General features: G+C 46.0%; 2 protein-coding genes across 5 annotated transcripts in view; one reads left to right on the top strand and one right to left on the bottom strand.

The window, feature by feature from the left end:
- NIPAL3 (NIPA like domain containing 3) overlaps nt 1-15,678 on the bottom strand; it is a 54,844-nt gene extending 39,166 nt beyond the window's left edge. For both annotated transcript variants that reach the window (XM_017534570.1, XM_037740657.1), the window contains exons 1-2: nt 15,541-15,678; nt 11,883-12,238 (exon numbers count right to left, since the gene is read on the bottom strand). In XM_017534570.1, the coding sequence (XP_017390059.1) occupies nt 11,883-11,975 (93 nt within the window). In that variant the 5' untranslated portion in view covers nt 11,976-12,238; nt 15,541-15,678. The remainder of the gene's footprint in view (nt 1-11,882; nt 12,239-15,540) is intronic.
- A 1,591-nt stretch (nt 15,679-17,269) lies between these two features.
- STPG1 (sperm tail PG-rich repeat containing 1) overlaps nt 17,270-22,878 on the top strand; it is a 58,092-nt gene continuing 52,483 nt past the window's right edge. The window contains exons 1-3 of one of the 3 annotated variants that reach the window (XM_037740656.1): nt 17,310-17,399; nt 20,148-20,266; nt 21,964-22,013. In XM_037740656.1, coding sequence (XP_037596584.1) covers nt 21,976-22,013 — 38 coding nt within the window. In that variant the 5' untranslated portion in view covers nt 17,310-17,399; nt 20,148-20,266; nt 21,964-21,975. Of the gene's footprint in view, nt 17,400-20,147; nt 20,267-21,963; nt 22,014-22,878 lie in introns of all 3 variants that reach the window. The other 2 variants (XM_017534568.2, XM_017534569.2) reach the window with 2 other exon arrangements.

Here is a 22,878-nt window from a genome sequence, read left to right as displayed (position 1 = left end):
TGCCAAGTATTACTCTAAGTATTTCAAATATGTTAACTCATTTAATCCTCTTAACAACTTTATAAGGCAGGGTACTATTATCATCTAATTTTATATTGAGGAAGCGGAGGCACAGAGGATAAGAGGTAGCTAGGAAGTGGCTGAAGGAGAATGGGAGCCCAGGTAGTCTGACACCAGAGCCCAAGTTCATAACTATTATGTCAAACTGCGTAATATATAAAGTCACTGTTATTAGGAGCTGGGGAATTGGTTCCTGACCTAGTGACTCCCAGGCTACTGCAGAATACAGAAAATATTATAATCTATTAGAGATGGGCACAAGAACAACAGAAGTGCAGAGAAGGGAGGAATGGTACTCTAGCCATGTATTCATTCAGTGCCTAGTTTGTGCCATGCCCTGCCTTTGTCCTCACATAATATACATTGAACTGATCGCATTGTGGTTAGGGCTACATAGGAGAGGTACAGGGTACTCTACATGACAGGAACCTGATCTAGTGTGTGTGTTGTGGGATGGTCAAGGAAGACATCTCTGAAGAATGATTTCTGAAGGGAGACCTGAAGACCTAGAATGGTAGGGGTGGGGTGGAGAAAGCCATTCCACAACCTATAGGAAGCTCCGGAGGTGGGAACCAGCATAGTACTTTTGGGGAAGAGAAAGATGACTGGTGTAAGGGGAAAGACTCAGGGAAAAATGGGATCGGGGAACTGAGCAGTAAGGCAGGGGTCCAGGGAAGATGGAGAGAAACCAGAGAAGCCCTATTCCAAGACCTTGGACCCGGGCTTGGAGATGACAGGGAGGCACCGAGTGACATTATTAGGACAATGTTTCTGAAAGAGAAATCATTTCACTTGAACACTCAGAGGTCATAAAATAAAAAATAATTAAAGGCCGGGCGCGGTGGCTCACGCTTGTAATCCCAGCACTTTGGGAGGCTGAGGCGGGTGGATCATGAGGTCAAGAGATCGAGACCATCCTGGTCAACATGGTGAAACCCCGTCTCTACTAAAAATACAAAAATTAGCTGGGCATGGTGGCGCATGCCTGTAGTCCCAGCTACTTGGGAGGCTGAGGCAGGAGAACTGCCTGAACCCAGGAGGCGGAGGTTGTGGTGAGCCGAGATCGCGCCATTGCACTCCAGCCTGGGTAACATGAGTGAAACTCCACCTCAAAAAAAAACAAAAAAAAACCCAAAAAGAACAAGTGATGAAATATGTGGTGTTTCGGCCGGGTGCGGTGGCTCATGCCTATTATCCCAGCACTTTGGGAGGCTGAGGTGGGTGAATCATGAGGTCAAGAGATCGAGATCATCTGGTCAACATGGTGAAACCCCGTCTCTACTAAAAATACAAAAATTAGCTGGGCATGGTGGCCTGCGCCTGTAGTCCCAGCTACTCGGGAGGCTGAGGCAGGGGAATTGCCTGAACCCGGGAGGTGGAGGTTGTGGTGAGCCGAGATTGCACCATTGCACTCCAGCCTGGGTAGCAAGAGCGAAACTCCATCTCAAAAAAAAAAAAAAAAAAAAGAAATATGTGGTGTTTCTTTAGAGGGTCAAGTTTGAGGGCCTCAGAGAAAGCTCTGCATTAAACGTGGTCCTTATGGAGAATACAAAGCAAGGACTTCATCGGCCTCCTTGAGAGGCATGGATCAGGCAGCATGGCAGCTTAAGCCCAGTGATTCAGTTATCCTCTGCTAATGAGGAGTGCCTGTTACAGAGAGTTAGCTGGCAGCGATTCCACAGGAACTGCCTTTGGGCATGCAGCAGACAAAAGGACTCTGGTTTGGTTCTAAGGACACTGCACAGGTGCTTTGTTACTACTATGGGAGACTAAGGAGACCTGGAAACAGGCCCTAGGAGTTGTGCAGAAACCTGAGACCCCCACGAGGGCTGTTCAGAGACCCTGAGGGGTCACACAGTTGCAGGTTTAAGAGCAGCCTGCCAAGATTTGCTTCTCTATGGCTAGGTTTCTTCTGCTAGTTGTTTGAGACAGTGCCTGCTTCCCAGTGCTATAGTGGGGACCTCCTGAGACAATTTGGAGAAAGCACTCACCTCAGTATTTAGAATTAGGGTGAACCCTATGAAATTGCCAATATTTAACCTTTATTTGTTTGTTTGTTTGAGACAGGGTCTCACTCTGTTGCCCAGGCTGGAGTGCGGTGGCATGATCTCGGCTCACTGCAACCTCCGACTTCCAGGTTCAAACCATTCTCTCAGCTCGGCCTCCTGAGTAGCTGGGATTACAGGTGTGTGCCACCACACCTGACTGATTTTTTGTATTTTTAGTAGAGACGGGGTTTCGCCATATTGGCCAGGCTGGTCTTGAACTCCTGACCTGAGGTAATCCGCCCACCTCAGCCTCCCAAAGCGCTGGGATTACAGGCATGAGCCACCATGCCCAGCTGATATTCAACCATTTTTGACACATAAAGATGGTAGTTTCACATGGTTCCACCTATAACTGGTAGCTGCTATTTTATTTTACCCCAAGAGACCAAGATGAGATGGCCTTGGATGATTGGTGGACTAAATCCACAAGGATTGATTCTGTGAAGGTGTTAGCCTGAGAATGTGTTAATAACCCACCACCAGTGGAAGTACAGAGCTGAGGAAAGGCAGAGGGAAGCCACTGTGGCCACAGAGACAAGTCAGGGAGTGGGGCAGGGAAGGGTGGGACCCAGAAATAAAACTGTAAACCTTACAAGGGTGAACCCATCCAGGCAGCAAAAACATTGGAGGCTAAAATGTTATGCAGGGGCCAAGGGAGGACTTCTGCATCGCCCTCGGAAGGTTCGCTGAAAATCAACTGACGAAAGGCAGATTAATAGGAGAAAAGGCGTACAAATTTATTTGATCATCATTTTATGTGACATGGGAGCCTTCAGAGTGAAGACTCAAAGACACAGGAGAAACTGTCATTTTTAGGCTTAGGTTCAACAAAGTATGGACCTGATCTAATGCTGTTCGACTGAGTGGGGAACCCAGCGAGGCCTGTCTGTCCAGATTCTTCTCAGCCTGTCTCCTTGCAGCATTCCTTCAGTCCTTATATGAGGCAGGACCCTCTCTGGATGAGGGTCTTCTGACCTACAATCAGACAAGGTAGGTCTGCTAATTTCCTTATGGCCAATTTTTATAACACAAAGTGGGGAGAAAATTAGAGTAATATTTTAGGCTTTATAGCTGGCTTTAGGGAAAAGAGGTTCTTCTCTCTCTCTCTCTCTCTCTCTCTCTCTCTCTCTCTGACAAGGTGTCACTGTGTTACCCAGGCTGGAATGTAGTGATGCAATCGCAGCTCACTGCAACCTCCATCTCTGGAGATCAAGCCATATTCCCACCTCAGCCTCCTGAGTAGCTGAGACTACAGGTGCATACCATTATACCCAGCTAATTTTTGTATTTTTAGTAGAGACGGTATTTCATCATGTTGCCCTGGCTGGTCTCGAACTCCTAGGCTCAAGTTAGCCACCTGCCCTCAGCCTTCCAAAGTTCTAGGATTACAAGCATGAGCCACCTCAGTGCCTGCAGGGGTTCTGATTTCTATGACTTGTCTTGGGAAAGAGGGATTGCAGTTTCTATGGCTAGCCTGGTGGAGAAGTGGGGCCAGAGAAAGGAGGGCAGAAGGTCAGAGAGAAACTTTTGCTTCTGAGGCTTTCTTTTTTTTTTTCTTTTTTTTGAGACGGAGTTTCACTCTTGTTACCCAGGCTGGAGTGCAGTGGCGCGATCTTGGCTCACCACAGCCTCCACCTCCCGGGTTCAAGCAATTCTCCTGCCTCAGCCTCCCGAGTAGCTGGGACTACAGGCACGTGCTACCATGCCCAGCTAATTTTCTGTGTTTTTAGTAGAGACGGGGTTTCACCATGTTGACCAGGATGGTCTTGGTCTCTTGACCTCGTGATCCACCCGCCCCGGCCTCCCAAAGTGCTGGGATTACAGGCGTGAGCCACCGCACCCGGCCGAGGCTTTCTTTTTAAGGTACGGTTTTCTGATCCCTGATAGTTACTAGGATGATAAAGGCTGGTATTGATGGAGCACATGGTGCACTAAGCCCTTTCTGCGCACCCTCCCCTTAGGGCCACAAACAACACTATGAGATGGGTGTTACTATGCGTCCTGTTTTTAGCATCTAAGCCCGACTTCCAGCCTCTTGATGCTAATTACTCCTCCAGACTGTCTCCATTGTGTTCTATGAAGTGTCCTTCAAAGGTGGCAAAGTCAATTAGGAAAAAAATAACCTTGTAAGTGCTGCATTTCCACTAAGGACACAAATGGCTGAGGCTTCTTTTACAAGCCATTTCCATAAGCATATGAATGTCCACATGTAATAACCAGTTACAGACAGCCGTGATTAGCAATAGCATACTATAACTGCACCTAAGCATTTCAAAGGGTTTCATCAACAGTAATTATGCCCCCAAACCTTTGTGAAGTGATGACAAGTCCAATTTTATGAGCGTTCAAAGACAGGCCAAGAAGTTGCCACCAGCCCAGGGTTACAAGGTTTGTGCACACACCTATGAGGTGCCCTGCAGTGCGTGGCACAGGGCAATCGGGAGGCAAGGATGACTCCTGCCAGCAAGCTCTTCCTCCAGACCTTGGGCTTGGAAACCATAAATGCGGGTGCCCAGTTCTGCTGCAGGGAGGGAAGGGGCAGTGACTGGCCAGCTTCCACCTCTGGACCTCTGCTGCAGGGAGGGAAGGGGCAGCGACTGGCCAGCTTCCACCTCTGGACCTCTACTGCAGGGAGGGAAGGGGCAGCGACTGGCCAGCTTCCACCTCTGGACCCCGCTGGCAGCCTTCTCAAGCTATTCTGCTCATCTTTTTGCTGAGGAACCACCCTGTATGTCTTCACTGGAGTATTTTAGCGGTGGAACGTTCTCAAGTGCACATGCACGGTTTAACCCAGAACACATGGTTCCCAGCAGAGAGGCAGGGCTGAGAACTACAATATAATATGTTTCGGGTGGCCCCAGGCTTGGCCCTGCGAGATCAGGCTGATTCTTTGGAGGCAACACCCAATCAGGTTCCCAACTGTTTGTTGAGTTGACAAGGCAGAGTAGAATCAACAGTGTCGATTGAGGTGGAAGGGAGGGGAGAAGGCAGGCAGATTATCTCAGGGGCTGTTCCCAGTGGAGATCTGTTACCCAAGAAAGCCCAGGACTCAGCCAAAGTCACAGAATGAGCGACTGTCAGGGTCTCCCCACACCACTCTGGTCCCAGTATTGTATAGGTAAGGAAGTAAGGCCTCCCAACTACCAGGAGCCTTATATTTAGGGTAACCATATATCTTCCAAATATGGAGACTCCTCAGATCACCTGAGGTCAGGAGTTCAAGACTAGCCTGGTCAACATGGTGAAACCCTGTCTCTACTAATAATACGAAAATTAGCTGGGTGTGGTGGCACACACCTGTAATCCCAGCTACTCGGGAGGCTGAGGCATGAGAATCTCTTGAATCTGGGAGGTGGAGGTTGCAGTGAGCCAAGATCACGCCACTGCACTCCAGCCTGGGTGACAGAGTAAAGCTGTATCTCAAAAAAAAAAAAAAAAAAAAAAAAAAAAAAAAAAATAGGGAGACTCTGAGACTAAAAGGGGGCTCATTAACATACACAGGCATGAGGCACAAACCAGGACTATGGTCACTCTACTCACACTGCAGTCTCTGAACGGGGAGTGTTACTGGTGAAAGAAGTGAGGTGAGGGCAAAGTTACTCACCCCAGCTACACTATCCACTGACTGTGTGGCCATGGGCAAGTTAATTAACCTCTCTGTGTCAGTTTCTTTACAGGTAAAATGGGGTATTGATCTCATGAGGGCTTTTGTGAGGATTAGACAGGATTAGTTCCCGTCCTATAAGTAAATAATGTGAGCTGCTCTTGTTATGACGATTACAATAGTTATTGTTAATTGGCTATGAAAGTGTGGCTGAAGGACCTATATTTTATTGCCAGGAAGACTGACAAAGGCTTCATGGAAAAGGTGATACTTGCGCTGGAAGGCTGGGTAGGATTTCCAAAGGCAGGAGCAGGGAGTGGTACAAGGCAGCTTCAGTTTGCTCTCTGTAAATTCAGGTATTCTCATAACTATCCTATAGGATGGATGTAAAACCTACCTACAGAGGGGTTACATGATTTTCCTCAAGTTATAATGCTAGAAAGTAACAGAGCTTGTGCAGAGAGCTACAGTCACTGTGCACTCAGCCTGGGCCACACAGGAGACTCTGTCTCCTAAAAAAATAAGAAGGTAATAGGGCCAGGATTTGAAACCAAGTCTCTGATTCCAAAGGCCATGCTCTTCACAGTCTGTTGTATCTCTATTTTTGCGTCGAATTCTGTCTAGAGGGATAGACACTTGTGAAAATGTATCTTCCCCACCTCCCTCCTAGACTGTAACCAGGGAAGATCCGTCTTGATTATCTATATGGGGGTGTCCAAGCTTTTGGCTTCCCTGGGCCACACTGGAAGAAAAAGAATTGTTTTAGGTAACACACAAAATACTCTAACACTAATGGCAGCTGTGGATGAGCTAAAAAAAATCTCATAACGTTTTAAGAACATTTTAAGAAAGTTTACGAATTTGTGTTGGGCTGCATTCAAAGCCATCCTGGGCTGTGGGTTGGACAAGCTTGATCTATATAGCTCCTGTGCCACCCAGCACAAGCTGGAGAGAGTAGGTGCTCAGAGGAAATGTCTACTCACCCAATAGAAGAATTGAGGCCTGACTTTTCCGGGCTGAGGTCAAGCTTCTATAGTATCAATGTCCAGCTGGGAGCTGCTTCCTGGGCAGCTCAGCCTGGGGGCTCCCTGTAGCAGAGTGCCCTCCCCGACAACCAAAATTTATACCCTGATGGGCAGGGCTGCAACTCAAAGGCAAACAGTTTGTTCCTAACTTCATCCCACCCATCAAGCTGGACTTAGAGTCTCTCAATATATTCCTCCTCCCAAAGGTAACAGATGAGTTGGGGGCAGCCTGCCCAGTCCACATGACCACTTTTCTGAGACCTCCCTGTAAAAGTAAAGCCTCAGAAACCATGTTTGCCAGCTGGCATCAGGTGGGTGGCACTCCCTGGCCATCGCTCACTGGACCAGGTGGACACCTTACCCAAGCTGGCCACTCAGGTCTTCCCTCTTTTGAAGGGGAGGTATGAGTTCTAGCACCTTCCAAGCCCCACTGTCTTCCCTACCACTGGATTTCATGAGCTACCCTGTAGCCTTATAAAAATTTCCCTTTTTGCCTCAGCTTCTCTAAAATGGGTTTTTACTCCTTGCAATCAAATTAGCCTTAACAAAATGGAGAAAGGAGACATCTTTCCCTTAAAACCCCGCTCCCCACCCCCACACAGAATTAACCACACCTTCCCCTCTACTTTGTGTACCTTCCTCTTGGAAACCCTGTGGCATTTCCAAGTCACATGCTTCCTGCATGCCTAGTATGTGGGCAGACATTGGGTTAGGTGCTTTTTCATTGATCCACACAGCTGTTGGGAGGGAAGAATGAAAACCATCATTCTTCAGATGAGATAACGGGAGCTCTGTGAGGATGCATCCTACACCCAAGGTCACTTAGCTAAGAAGGAACAGAGTGGGGATTTGGACCCAGGTCATCTTTACCCCACCCAGTACTTCAGTCAGCTCAAGCATCATCACAATCTTGCCTGCCCCTCACCTCAATTCAAACATCCTTGGTAGAGTCACCTTGACCTATTCATCTTTGCTCTGCCATGAAGATACTCCATACTAGGCAACTGAATTGTATTTGAGATTAAAATGGAAACTTACTAGAAATCTCATCAAGGAGAGTGCTCTGAGTTTTCTTAGATTCTTATATTTGACCATTTGGCATCCATTCTTCACAGGGTCCATTGCATTAACTGATTTTTTATATTCTAAGGAGCATGCCTTTCATATGCTAACTAACCAATCCAGAGCTGCAATCATCTCCTTATTAAACTCGCACACCCAGGTCAATATTTCCCCTGCTCTACGTCAGCCCAGGGCTATGTACCAGACAACCCACAGTTCTTCAAATCAGCCAGTCCTAAACTGTTCTCCCTGTCCTGCCATGCCTTTCCCACAGAAAACACAATAAAGGCCCTGATCTAAGCTTTCCCCACGTGCTCTCTGCCTCTGACCAACTGACCTTGGTGTGTCCCATGAGGCCCTCCACAGCATGATGTGCCTCCTTCTTTTAGGAAACGTAAATAACAAAAATCTTCTTCAATGGCCTTAGCCATCCATGCTGTCACTCCATCATCTCCATAACTCAAGAGAACAGCTTCTATCATTACATTAGAAATGGTTTAGACTCTGAATACCAAAAGCAGAATGGAATGCTCTGGTTCCTTCACAGAATGAACACACTCAGCACCTTCAATATTTAAGGCCCTGGTGGTATTCACTCAGGCTGACCAGTAGCTCCTGAATTTCCTCTGAAGTCAAGACTGTGCCATCCATCAATGTGTTTTCTGACTTGAAGAGAGGGTGATTACCCCTGAGAGGAGGGAAGTGACTAGCAGGGGGCACAAGGAGACTTTCGGGTACTAGTAATGTTCCGTTTCTTGATTTGGGCGTCAATAACACATATGCACCCTCTTCATTAAAATTTAACATCTAGAGCTTAACATTTGTATATTTTTCTGTATGTATACCCTACTTTAATAAAAAGGCCAGTCAGGAAAAGTATTTTCTGACTTGAAATCCTGCTCCATTTGAATAATGCTCTGTGAAGCAAGTAGACACCTCCAAGGAGGGGAACAGTGTCACTGCCTACTTGAAAGAGTGTTTTGCTGACTTTGAATATCAGTGCTGACTAAGACGTGGTAGCCTGAGATCTCGATTTCTCAGGATGGTGGAGCTGGTGTGGGAAGGAGCTTAGTAGATCATGTGGTCCAGAAATTCCCACACCTGGCTGATTGATTCACCTGAAGAGGTTTTACAAAATGCAGGTTCTGGGCTTCTAGCTTAGTTTTGCAAAACCACAATTTGCAGGCAGGTAGAGATGAGGGGGTGAAAGGGTGGGCAGAGAGAGATGAGTCTGAGGCCTAGAAATCTGCATATTCTTGAGCTCCCCAGGTATTTCAGGTGGTTAGGCAGGACTGGAGACCATCTATGAACTCTGCCTCTTCATTTTACAGAGACAGAAACTGAGGCGTAGAGAAGGGATGACACTTGCCCAAGATCACATAGCCAGGGATGACAGAGCTGGGCCAAGAACTCAGGTCTCCTAGTCCTCAGTCTGATACTCTTCCCAACAGAGCCCTAGATGAATATAGCAGCCACATAGGAAGGGGAGACAACAAGCTTTCACGGAAAGAAGATCAAGGAGCGAGATGCCAATGCTGAAATGATCACGCCATCTTAGCTCTGAAACTCACTGCTCGGTGAGGCAGAGTCTGCTGAGAATGTCAGAGTCACTCTTCGCCTCTAGAATGAGTCTAATTCCAGACAAAGGTTCATAATTTCCATATATATTCCACCTGGCTGGTCAGATGGAATTAAAATGACAAAAGCCCTTCAATGATCTGCACAGTCCCCTCCTTGGGCACACTGGGGTGTGGTGGCGGCAGTAGGAGTCAGGACACCAGAGAGGCGGAACAGCGCCAAAGTTAGGGGCATGGGTTCTGCAGCCGGTCTGACCTAGGTTTAAATTCTGGTTGCACAACTTACTAGCTGTGCCAGTCAGGACCATTATAGAACCTCTCTGTGTCTCATTTTCCTTGTACTAAAGTGGGGATGAAGGTGGTAACTGCTAGCCCTTGACAAGCGTTGGCCATGATGTGTGGGACATTGCCTAAGTGCTGCTTCACATGAATAAATTCATTTCGTCCTCACCACCACCAGGAGGCAGTTACTATTATGATCCCCATGTTACCAAAGAGGAAAACTGGATCTACTGTATAGTGCTAGTGTGAAGATTACCCAAGGAAAGGCATGTGACCAACTCAGCACAGTACCTGGGATAGAATACATGCTCAATAAATATTAGTCATTATTATTCGGTTCATCATGATTATCTAAAATTAACAACAGTTCTAGCTCTGCCTCTCAACTTGCTATAGGATCTGAAGTATGTCACTTCTCACCTCCCAGCCTCACTGTCCCAATCTATAAAATGAGAGGCTTGATGAGATGATCTCTAGAGTCTCCTTTAGCTCTAGGGTCTTAGCAGTCTCTAATCTTTTTTTTTTCTTTTTCTTTTTTTTTTGAGATGGGGGTCTCACTCTGTCACCCAGGCAGGAGTCCAGTGGTGTGATCTTGACTCATTGCAACCTCTGCCTCCTGGGCTCAAGTGATCCTCCCCACTCAGCCTCCCAAGTAGCTAGGACCACAGGTGTGCACTACCATGCCTGGTTAATTATTTGTATTTTTGGTAGAGACAGGGTTTCACCATGTTTGCCCAGGCTGGTCTTAAACTCCTGAAGTCAAGCCATCCACCCATCTTGACTTCCCAAAGTGCTGAGGTTATAGGTGTGAGCCACCATGCCCAGCCTCTCTGATCTTTAAAAAAATAATTTTCAATAAATCCAAGTCATCAGATGCTGCATTGGTTGGTGTTTAGAAACACTTAAATTTGACATTAAAACCCCCTTTTTAAAAAAGGTTTATTCCCTTCGACTATTCATTGTACCTATATGACTATATCTAAGGAAAGAATCAGAGATCAGCACAGAGATTAACCGTCCAGAAGGTTCATATGGCCACTCCAGATTAGAAGCAACCTGAATATCCAGCAATAGAGGATCTGTGGAGCACATTTTGACATAGTAGCTCAACAGATTATTGGGCAATCATTCAAAAAGTTTGCTTTCAGTCACTACTCAATGATATGAGGAAATATTCCACAAGTAAGGTCAAGTTAAACAACCAAGAAGCAAAACTTTATGTGCAATGTGACCCCAAATTACTAGAAAAAAACAAGGAGATACACTGAAATATGAATGAAAATTATTCCCAAGTAATAGAGTAGGTGATACACACACACACACACACACACACACACACACACACATATTTGTTTTTTTTCTTAGCAACACGGTCTTGCTCTGTCACCCAGGCTAGAGTGCAGTGGTACAATCATAGCTCACAGTACCTTCAAACTACTCTTAGGCGCAAGCTATCCTCCCATCTCAGCCTCCTGAATAGTTAGGACTACAGATGCATGCCAGCACGCCTGGCAAATATTCAAATTTTTTGTATAGACAGGGTCTTGCTACATTGCCCAGGCTGGTTACAAACTTCTGGCCTCAAAAGATGCTCCTACCTTGGCCTCCCAACATGCTGAGATTACAGACATGAGCCACCATACCCAGCCCAGAGTACATGATTTTTTAAAAATCAAATCTAAGTGGGAATGCATTCCTTTTATTCTCTACCTTTTATGGTGTTTCTCTGCCTTCTTATTTATTTATTTATTTAGGAATGGAGTTTCACTCTTGTTGCCCAGGCTGGAGTGCAATGGCGTGATCTTGGCTCACTGCAACCTCAGCCTCCCAGGTTCAAGCGATTCTCCTGCCTCAGGTTCCCGAGTAGCTGGGATTACAGGAATGCACCACCACACCTGGCTAATTTTGCATTTTTCATAGAGATGAGGTTTCTCCATGTTGGTCAGGCTGCTCTTGAACTCCTGACCTCAGGAGATCCACCTGCCTCAGTTTCCCAAAGAACTGGGATTACAGGTGAGAACCACTGCACTCAGCCTCTGCCTCCTTATTTTTATGTAGTTCAGTGAGCATCTCTTTTCTTTGGAATACACATTCCCTTGTCTGTGTGAAGGGCCTGCCTGTTTCTGCCAGTGACAGGCATGCAGACCCCATAAGCCAGTGCAGAGCACTGCGTAACTTTCTTGTTAGAAAAATACAAATTCCCAAACCCAACAAAAGCCCTTGCCTTGTAGGAGAAGGAGGCCTCACTCACGGCGCTGGCGCTGCTTGTGGGAGGCAGCTGCTGCAGCTGCAGGGCTGCGCTGTGGGCTCCATCCATGGTGGTCTAGTGGCTCATGGTGCCAGGCCTGGCTCAGGGGCTGGAACTGCTGCTAGGCGGGACTCAGGGTAGATGCCATCTCTCCTCGTGGTGTTCACCTCCCTCCAGCAGCCATCTCTTCCTCACACCAAAAGAGTACTTCGAGGCTCCTTTGGCTGATTTACAGCATTCTCCTCAGCTTCGCTCAGAGAAGTGCCTATTTCCGTGTTTCCCAGGCACACAGAGAGGGGTGTGTTTTCCAATTCTTGCGGTGCTCTAGGGTGCTGGAGAGGAACATTAAAAATGCATGGACAAGGAAACACTGAGCCCAGCTTTGTTACCTGAGAAGAGAATACCATTCAGACACAGCATAACTGGCCGTGACAAGTGAGGCCATTTAACAAATTCTTCAAAATCCAAATCCTAGGGGTTAAAAACAAGTTCTATCAGGCTTTTGTCCTCCCCTTAATAAAAACGTGACTCATCTATCTCCAAAGCTTTCTCCCTGGCTCTTAAATGTCCTCTTTCCTCTTCTCCTCTGCTTCCTTCCTCCCATTGCATCCTAATTTAAATCCTCCCTTTTTCCATAGCTCTTGAGCACAAGAAGTAGAATACTAACCATGTCTACTTCTCCAGGTCTCAAAAAAAAAAAAAAAATTCCACTACCACAAAAAGGGAACCATGTAAGTTTCAACTTAGGAAGAAAAGAATTCAAAGAAAAGTTACTTCCGTGGAAGACGTTAGAACTGGCCTGTTACCAAGGGTTGGCCTGACACAGGTGAGGAAACACTGGTCTCAGACGTAGAAAACCTGTGTGACCAGGTAACTTTGCCCCTCAGAGATTCAGCTGCCTCATCTGTAAAGTGGGGGTAACAATGTGGCCTCAAATAAACCTAGCAATGATGATAATCCCTGTTAATTTCATTGGACTTATATTTTCAGTGCTTCTTGAACTTTTCCTTTTTTTTGGAGAAAGAATCTCACTCTGCCACCCAGGAGTGCAGTGGCACGAACATGGCCTCGACTGGCTGGGCTCAAGTGATTCTCCCTCAGCCTCCCAAGTAGCTGGGACCTCAGACGCGTGCCACCAGGCCTGGCTAATTTTTTTGTAGAGACAGAGTTTTGCCATGTTATCAGGCTGGTCTTGAACTCCTGGGCTCAAGCAATCCACTTGCCTCAGTCTCCCAAAGTGCTGGGATTACAGGTATGTGCCACTTATAAAACTTTTCTACCAAACAGAGAAGAGAAAGTACACTCCCAGTGTTCTCGGAGGCATGGCCAAAACCCTACTTAAAAGTGTTAGGGGTTTCTTTGAGGACTTTGTATATATTTTTAAAAAATGTATTCTACTGCATAGTTTATGTTTATTTTAATAGAAAAAAATGTTTTAAATTGCTTTTGATGTGCTACATGCTACCTGTTTTACCTCTGCCAGGTCATTTAACTTTTCAGCCAGTTTCTGCAGCTGGGAAATACAGATAATAATGTTCCCACCCCACATGGCAGTTATGAAAATTTGATGAAACAATACATGTAAAATGCAGGCATAGCAAATGGTCGATGAATGTGAGCTGCTGTTAGGATGAATTGTATTCTCCCCTGTTTAATAATTTATTTTGCTCATTTTTCTCTCTCATGCGTTCATTCAACAAATATTTGCTGAGGGCTCACTGTGAGCTAAACAATTTCTGCCACTACCTGAGGCTTCAGGGAGCTGCCACCTGTGTATCCTGCAGCTTCCAGTTTCTTCTGCTATCCAGCCCTAGGCCCAGGAATCCTGGTTCATGGTGTAAACAGCACATGCACAGGTCTTAAGGCAAACATCATGTCCAGTACTAGGAAACAACAGATGCAGGTTTAGCACAGGGACAGCTACAGAAACCATTTGGCCTGGTTCACTTTGTCAGAGGGCGCCAGGATTAAATTATTGCTACTACCTGCAGGCAAGGTTATATAGCCAGTGTACAGACAGGAGATGTTTGCATTCATCAGGTAACTTCATCAGGTAATTCACATCCCACAACTAGACTTCCCTGACTGCAAAACCCTGTGAATATGTGTTTGCAGTCTTGTGGAAAGCATAATTATTCACTATACTTTCACGTGCACATGAAAAGCATTATTGTGTTAAATTTCTGTAAAACTGTTTTAAGCATTTTTAATAATCATAAGAGCCTTAAGAGTGGCTCAGGGCTCTTTCTACCTCTGAGAGGCCCTGGGAAGCATTCAGCCACGAAGCAGTCATGGAGTTGAGGGGGCACAGGAGTGCAAACTCCAGTGAGGTATTTGTGGAATACCCTTTCGGTTGCTTCCAGCTGAGATCTAGCCCCAAGCCTGACAGTGACTTACATACATACCAACCGACTGACTAAATGCAGGCCAGTTAAGAACCTGGTTTGCTGTGGCCACTTCACAGTCAAGAATGCCTTACTAAGGCCTAATCAACCACAACTCCAGAGCTCCAACAAACAGATATACTCAGCCCTACCCGCAGAAGGTCAGAGAAAGCCAACAGACCCTAGGGACATGTCAGTCAAGGGGATGGTGGGAACCCAGGCCGCCTAACATCCTTTAGACCAGTGAGTTTGCCCAAGTGCTTTTCTGGTCTGGCTTTTGTTAGTAGTGGTTGGCATTGCTGCGGTTTATTTTTTCTTTTAAAAAGCAGCTTCCCTCTCTGCCTCGGGAACTCCCAGGCCTCTGGGGCATTGTCTGCAAAGACAGAAGGCTCTCCCTCAGCTGGGTAGGAGTCCGGACTGAAAGCCTGGAGGAACCCTTTGCAAGCTGTATTCCCTTATAAGACACACATTCTTCGCCTGTGACTCTCTTTTCCGGGTTTCCAAGCACTTCTCCAGGACCTACACATGTCCAGAGGCAAGCAGTCAGCTCTGCGTTGTCAGCCACCTCACACTTAAAGCAGGCGAAAGGAATGAGAATTCACTAGGTGCTTTGCTTCCATCCACCCTCTGCTTATCTCGATGACGGATTCCATCAGTTCCACAGACCACGTTTTACAGATGACAGAGCAGGGCTCACGGCCGCTCAGGGTAAGGTCTGTATTCGAATTTGCCTCTTCCCCACCACCTGACGATCTGGCTTCTGGAGGTAAGCGCCAGTTCCCTGCTAACCTTCCCGTTTCTGGGCTTTGGCTCACGAGAAGGTTATATTCTTCCGTCCCCTCCCATTGAGCTGGAAACTCTACGACTCGAGGAGACAGCACCTCTGTTCCAGAAGCGGGCTTAGACCAAGATCGCCTCCCCTCATCCCACCTGCTAACTCCACCATCTGCTGCCGCCAGGAAGCCTGAGCCGCTCGGCACGAAGAGGAGAAATTCTGGCAAAGTTACTCCATGTCACTTCCTGGTTTGGTGGAGCCTGGCATCACCTTTATTAAGGTAGCCCGTGCCCCCGTTCCTCTTAGTCTCGAGGCAAAACTGGAAAGAGCATTCTGAGGCAACGGGACCCAGGTTGACGAGGCAGCAAGAAGGCAGTGTATGTACACTAGGGGACGTTAGGTGACTTCGCTTTTTCCTGAAAAAAGCTAAGGCTAAATTCAATTCCCCTTCCTCCCACTGTTAATCACTACTCACCGACGGCGTCTCCTCTAAGGCCCACCTATCAAAACCTTCTGAGAAATGACTCGGACTCTGTGCAACCCGGAGGCACAGCCTCCCTGATCCCTTCCCGACTCAGAGCTGCCAAGATGCTGCAGTGTTTTGCTTTCAAAGGTCGCGATTTGATTTGCCAGACTGCCTGCCAGTCAGAAGTTGGCAGGCACTTCGCGCAGGCGAGTGGCTGCGAGGAGGGGGATGGGCGGGACAGCCCCCGGCAATTGGCTGCACTGCAAAGCTTGCTTGAAGGGTAGGGGAGCGACCTGGGGCTAGAGCTTGGCGCTCACCTGGAGCGGGGGCCCTCTAGCGGCCACAGGAAGGATGTTGCGGCGACTCCTCTACCCCGTTTCCCTATCCTAGAGAGCTCAGGTGATTTGCTCGCCCTCACCTGTCCGACAGGTGGGCCTGGTTTTAGCAGCCTGCTAGGTGTCCTCCCTTCTTAACTTCATAGCTACCTTCCCAGCTGTGCTCCTGCTGTTCCCCTACCCCACACCTTCACCAAGTATTCAAATCTAAAACGTCCTTGAAGACCCAGCTCTCCCTAGAGCCCTCGCCAGTACTTGGGGCCAAATATTTCTCTCCTTTCCCGCCCTCTCGGAACACCTGTTGGAGCCTAGTGCTTGGTTAGTGTTTCCATAATGCACGTAATTATAACGGCTGTGATAATCAACATGCTCATGGAGATTAACAGATGACAAAAAGCTTCTCATTGCTCACACGTTGTTATGTACACGCATTTGCTTTCAGATCCTCACAGCCACCAGTTGAGACATGAAGCCCGTTTTACAAATGAAGAAATGTCATTTGGGCCCAGACATCAACAATGAGAAAGAGGCAGTTCTGGTCTCAGATCCTGGGGCAGGGAAAGCTCCTGGGGAACTTGGGAGAGAGTGAAGGAGCCGGTTCATTGTAGGAACTGCCCGAAGGCCAGCAGGGCTGGTGAGAGATTTTTCCGGAGATATGGTTTGGGGCTGCGATCTGAGGAACGGGCAGGGGATAGTTTATAAATAATGTGTTTGGGGCTCGGCACTGTGGCTGACGCCTGTAATCTCAGGACTTTAGGAGGTCGGGAGGATCACCTAAGCCCCGGGGGTTTGAGACCAGCCTGGGCAACATCGCTACAAAAAAATTTAAAAATTAGCCGGGCGTGGTGGCGAGCGCCTGTGGTCCCAACTACTCAGGAGGCGCAGGCGGGAGGATCTCTTGAACCCGGGAGGCGGAGGTTGCAGCGAGCAGAGATGGCGCCACTGCACTCCAGCCTGGGCGACTGAGCGAGACCCCGTCGAAAAACAAACTCAGATTTCACCCTAAATTTAAAGAGGAGCCATTGGAGGACTTTAAGCAGGGAAGTGACAAGATCGCTGTGACCACCCTGCCCTGAAGCGTGTGAAGAGAGGTTCTTGGAATAAATATTAAGTGGCTGCCCTTGTCTATTCGCCCATGTCAATCTTTTTTTGCTGTTAGAAGCAGGGCTTGGATGAATGGTAATTCTCAGGCATATTCCTTGAAGCAGGATTTTTGAGTGAGCAAAATTCTAAGGCTTTTGGTTTATCACAAGATTTTTGAGGCGTCACCTAGATAAATATGCATTAGTTCCCCACCCCGCCAAACGTCCTGATACAATTAACCTAAGCCCTAAAATTCTGCCAGCGTCTCTGAGGACTTTGAAACGCCTCTAACGATTGGCCAACAACTTTTCACGCTACAGAAACAGAGGATGCTATTGGCTGGATTTATCCCGCGGAGGGCGGAAGGTGGGCTAGCCAATGTTAGGCCTATGGTTGCCATAGCGACCGGGAGGTTGGGCTGGCCAGATTCAGCTCCTGGGACCCGACCAGGTAGGAGGCAGTTCCGGCTGAGGGGACCAGCCCCTGAGGTCGTGGGGAGGAGGACGCGGCGCACCACATGGGACGCCCTCCGGCTGCGTGCGGAATTCCAGGGCCGAGCTAGGTGGAGCCCTAGGGCGGGAAGAAGCCACCGTGGGAGGTGCCCTTGCCTTGGGACGTGCCCTCGGTGTTCCCACCTGAAAAATGGTGACAACCAGGGTCTGCCTGCTCTACCGAGCTCCTGCAAGAGGCGTGGGCGTCCGACCCATCTGGCTTAGCCACCTGGAGGGCTTCTGTGCCTGGCAGTCGGTGGAAGCCGAAGGCCTGATTTCTACTCCCAGGTCCACCCCAGCTTATGGGGTGTCCCTCAGCAAACGTCTTCCCTGCTCTGGGCCTCGATTTACCCGTCTGTAAAACGAAAGGGTGAGATTGGAATCTGGTGGCCACTAGCCCGCCGCTAAATTTCCTTCCAGCTCTCTGACACACTTTCTCAGCCTGTGAAAACTATGGAATGGGTTATTTACCTGAGAGTGCTTTGAAAAAGTGTAAACTACTTCCAAGATGCTTATAACTGAGCAGACAAAAATCACCTACAGTGGAAACTACTCAGGACATCCAAAATATTCCATCTAAAGTAACGTACACAGTTTACCACATGTTGATATACCCTGTACAGCAACATGTATAATGTAATTATGTGATAATACTTAGCATATATAACGTTTTTAAAAATTATGAAATGATAAAATGAAACTGTGCCTATAGTTGTAAGCATATGAGCGGTCCTTATAGAATCTAAATCCTGAAGGAATTATGAGCACATCTGTACACACTATTACCAAAATGTGCCTACCTCTAGTATTCATTCATTCATTCCACAAATATTTATGGATAAAATACTATTTTAAAAAATTACTCATTACAATTATTATTATTGTTATTTTTGTAGTGATAGGGCCTCGCTTTGTTGCCCAGGCTAGTCTTGGACTTCTGTCTCAAGCCATCCTTCCCCCTCAGCCTCCCAAAGTGCTGGGATTACAGATGTGAGCCACTATGCCCAGCCAATTGAGCAAATACTATATGCCAGGAAATAGACTGAAGATTTAGAGATGAACTTTGTATCCGGGAAGATCATAAACAAGTAAAGTAATAAACGCACAATGTAATGTTGGGTAGTAAAAAGTGCTTTGAAAAAGTTAAAGCAGAGTAAGGGGCTAGAGAGAGATGGGTTGGTACTTCTTAAGAGTGGGTGGTCAGGGAAGTCATCCCTAAGAAGGTTTGTGCAGAGAGTCTTGTGAATTTGGTGACAGGACCATAGGTCGATGCCCTGGTACGGTGAGGAAAAGGAGCTCCCGTGCAGCGAGGAGTTGTGGCAAAAGCCAAGGAGGTCCCATGCAGAGAAGATCAGTCTTTAGGTGGTGGGGTGTGACAACCGCCTTCAAATTCTTGCAGAATAGTCATATCGAACATTTTGACTGTGACTCATGGTATATGCGTTTTACATTGTGACCCACCACAGCTAAAACTTCACAAAAGACTGTAGACTATGACTTGCATTTTGAAAATCACCAATGTGGAAGAAAAATGAGACTTATTCTGAGTTGGTTTCAAACGTTGGAATTAGGGTAGAAAAAAGAAAAAGAAAATCAGCTTTGATACAGGAAGGAACTTTCCAACAATTAGAACTGCCCAACAGTAAACTTCCCCCAGGAGTCTTTAAACTGTGTTCTGATGAAACCTAGCATTCTGCTTCAAGAGAGTCAAACATTTCCCATATATATAACCACCCATATACACCCAGCCATCCCTTGTTTGTTTTATATTTTGAAAACTGTATGTAATATTCTAACTTCAGAAAACCAACCACGTCAGGCACGGTGGCTCACGCCTGTAATCCCAGTGCTTTGATCCCAGTGAGAAGGCAATCCCAATGAGAAGATCACTTTAGGCTAGGATTTCGAGACCAATGTCTCTACAAATAATTTTATAACTAGCCAGGTGTGGTGGCAGATGTCTGTAGTCCTAGCTACTCTGGAGGCTGAGGTGGGAGGATCACTTGAGCCCAGGAGTTTGAGGTTGCAGTAAGCTATGGCTGCACCACTGCACTCTAGCATGGATGACAGCATATGATCCTGTCTCTAAAAATAATAATAACGAACCAATCACACCCACTCAGGGGTGCTAAATGTCAAAATTTATCAAGTTAACATTTAGTGTGAGAAGTTAAGGAGTGAGTAGAAGTCAAACTTCCTGAGTTCAAAGCCTGATTCCCACCTTACTTCTAATGTGACCTTGGGCATGTCACTTAACCCCCCACCAAACGTCAGTTTTCTCATCTGCAAAAATGGGGATTATACTTCATTGGATTATTGTAAACATTGCATGAGGTATTCCACAGAAGGCATTTAGTACTATACAGCTTCCATAAATGATAGCTGTTATTTTAAGTTGTTTATATGCCATCCCTGTGCATATATTAAAACCCTACATTAATAGAAGCCTACTGCAGGACAGGCAGTATTAACCACTTCACATGCATCAGCCCAAGAGCAAGATACTGTAGGCACTCCCAGTTTATGGAGGAGGAAATGGGCTCAAAAGGTTAAGTGGCTCATCTAAAATCAGAACTATTAAGTGGCAGAGCACTTAATAGCACCCAGGACTGGATACTCTGGACCGCTGCACTGACCCTCACCTAGGAATTGCTTAAACATATATTGTTGATTTGGAAGGTGGTATATCTTTGCTGCTCTTTCTTAGATTCTAGGCCCATGCCATCCTGTCACGAACAGTTGTACAAGCAAGTGGGCCAGTGAGGCACACCTGGGCGGTGCTGTGTTCACATCTGGCCTGCACCTACTCTCATCCTGACTTCACAGGTCTGCAGTGAGAAGACCGGAAAGCATTATTAACACTGTGGTCTTTTGGTGGTAGGATGGGGGATTGTTTAAAATTTTTTTGTAATTTCTCACATTTTCTTAAATTTTGACAGAGTACATACATTAGTATTACAGTAGTCCTCCCTTATTCATGGGGGATGAGTTCCAAGACCGCTAGTAGATGCCAGTGAAACAGTGGATCATACCCAAACTGATTACTGTCAATCACACTGTTTCTGTTCATAACTTCCACTCACAAATGTAATGCCTTTTCCGTCTTAACTAAGCACTCATCCTGCTCTGTGGCTGTAGATTTATAGTTTACTAGCACCAATTTTTCCCCCTTTTAAATTTCATGGAAAAAAAGTTTTATTCTTACTGTAGATACTAGCAACCTCAGAATACAGTTTTTTTTCTTGTCTTATTAAGTCATGAACTTTCGCCTTTTCACTTAAAGGAAGCACTTTACAGCTTCTCTTTGGCACGTGCAAAGTGCTGGCATCACTACTGTTGTCCTTTGGGGCCATTATTAAGTAAAATAAGAGTTCCTTGAACACGAGTTCTGAGACAACATGACAGTGGATCTGACAGTCGAGACGGCTATTAAGTGACTAATGAGGTAGCAAATACAGCTTGGATGTGCTGGACAAGGATGATTGGCATCCCAGGAGGGGTGGGGCCAGGCGATGTGAGGTTTCATCACATGCCTCAGAATGGTGCATAATTTAAAACAGATGAATTATTTATTTCTGGAATTTTCCATTTAATATTTTCAAACCACAGTTGACCGTGGGTAACTGAAACTGGAAAATGAAATGACAGACAAGGGTGGACTACTATATAACAGGAAGCTTAATATTTTTCTAATCACTTATAATTCCAGAACACTCATACATTTTTAAATAACAGCTTTATTAAAGCTAGGGCAATAGATAGTTCTTACTAAGATGGCATAGCACTGAGGAGTAGTAAATGAATAGTGGCTACTCTGGTTACTTTTTGAGACAGGGTCTCACTTTGTCACCCAGGCTGAAGAACAGTGGCATGAACATAGTTTACTGCAGCCTTGACCTCTTGGGCTCAAGTGATCCTCCTGCCCCAGCCCCCAAGGTAGCTGAGACTACAGGCACATGCCACCATGCCTGGTTAATTTTTATATTTTTTATAGAGATAGAGATTCACCGTGTTGCACAGGCTGGCCATGAGCTGAAGCTATCCCCCAACCTCAGCCTTTCAAAGTGCTGGGATTACAGGCATACTGCACCAGGCCCTAGGGGCTGCTTTTATAGACACTAAAAGACCCTTCATTGTTAAGCTGGATTGATGATTGTGCTTTGATCATTATTAATTTGTTTCTGTTGTTTTGCATCTCTTGATTTCTTGAAGAATGCTGCCAATAATTCTGTTAAATATCACATTTTTAGTATAGTTTGTCTACCAAAAAAAGTTGAAAATTGCTGCTGTGAGGGTGACAGAACAAAGTAAAGAACAAATACTGGGGGGAAAGGACTGGTAGAGCATGAAATCATTTATTCAATCCTTTACTCTTTAGTATTTACAAATAGTATAAGATCCTTAGGGAAAAAATGGGCAAAATGAAACCCAAGTCTGCTAATGAAAAATAATTTCAAAAATTAAATTGTGCCCTTGCCATTATTAACAACTAAAAAGTAGTTAAATATGTTAACTCTTTTTAGACATTGGACAACATGCACAGTACAACAATCTCTGAAGGAAGAAAAACAAGGTGAGTCCTACAATTGCCCCCATTTAGTACTGGGGTCACTTTTTAGGCCATATTGTAGGAAATCCAAATGAATTCCAGATTTCTGGGTTGGGAAGATAAAAATAAGAATTCAGGGAGGCCAAAGAAGCTATGATTTATAGGGAGAACCCTAAAGGAAGGAGCTGCACAAAAAAAATGTTCAAAAACCTGAAGAGAAGTCTCCTTAAGTTTTTGGCTGAGCAGTAATCTACACATGCATGAGAAGAAGCTAAGACTGGCTAAATACCCACCAAACGGCTGAAGGCTGAACGATTTCTGGGGCTTAAACAGGACTAGGAATGTTTCGTTTTACCATAAACCAGAATGGAGAGACATGGTATTAGATAAGAATTGGGTAGAGTTCACAGAAATGTCATGGCCTACTGGTTGGGATAAATTATTCCCGGAGTAAAAACTGCTCTGGACTTGCCATAACAAAGTTTGAAAGCTTGAAAGGGTCAGATGGATCTACAAGTGACTGAAAAATATGCCAGAAAAAAACCAATGCAACATTCTTTACAGGAATATATCAAAATCCAGCACTCAGCGCGTAAAATTTAAAATGTTCAATATCTAATACAAAATTACCAGACATGAAAATATACAGGAAAATATGACCCATATCTGAGAAGAAAATCAACCAATAGGAACAGACTTAAAAATGACAGGTTACTTTGGGAGGCCAAGGTGGGTGGATCATGAGGTCAGGAGTTTGAGACCAGCCTGAACAACGTGGTGAAACCCCATCTCTACTAAAAATACAAAAATTAGCTGGGCATGGTTGTGTACACCTGTAATCCCAGCTACTCAGGAGGCTGAGGCAGGAAAATCGCTTAAACCCAGGAGG

This window comes from Cebus imitator, unplaced genomic scaffold (genome assembly GCF_001604975.1).
Source record: "Cebus imitator isolate Cc_AM_T3 unplaced genomic scaffold, Cebus_imitator-1.0 Scaffold87, whole genome shotgun sequence".
Lineage (NCBI taxonomy): Eukaryota > Metazoa > Chordata > Mammalia > Primates > Cebidae > Cebus > Cebus imitator.
Note: the sequence above shows the minus strand (reverse complement) of the source record. Positions and strands in the feature narration are given on the sequence as shown.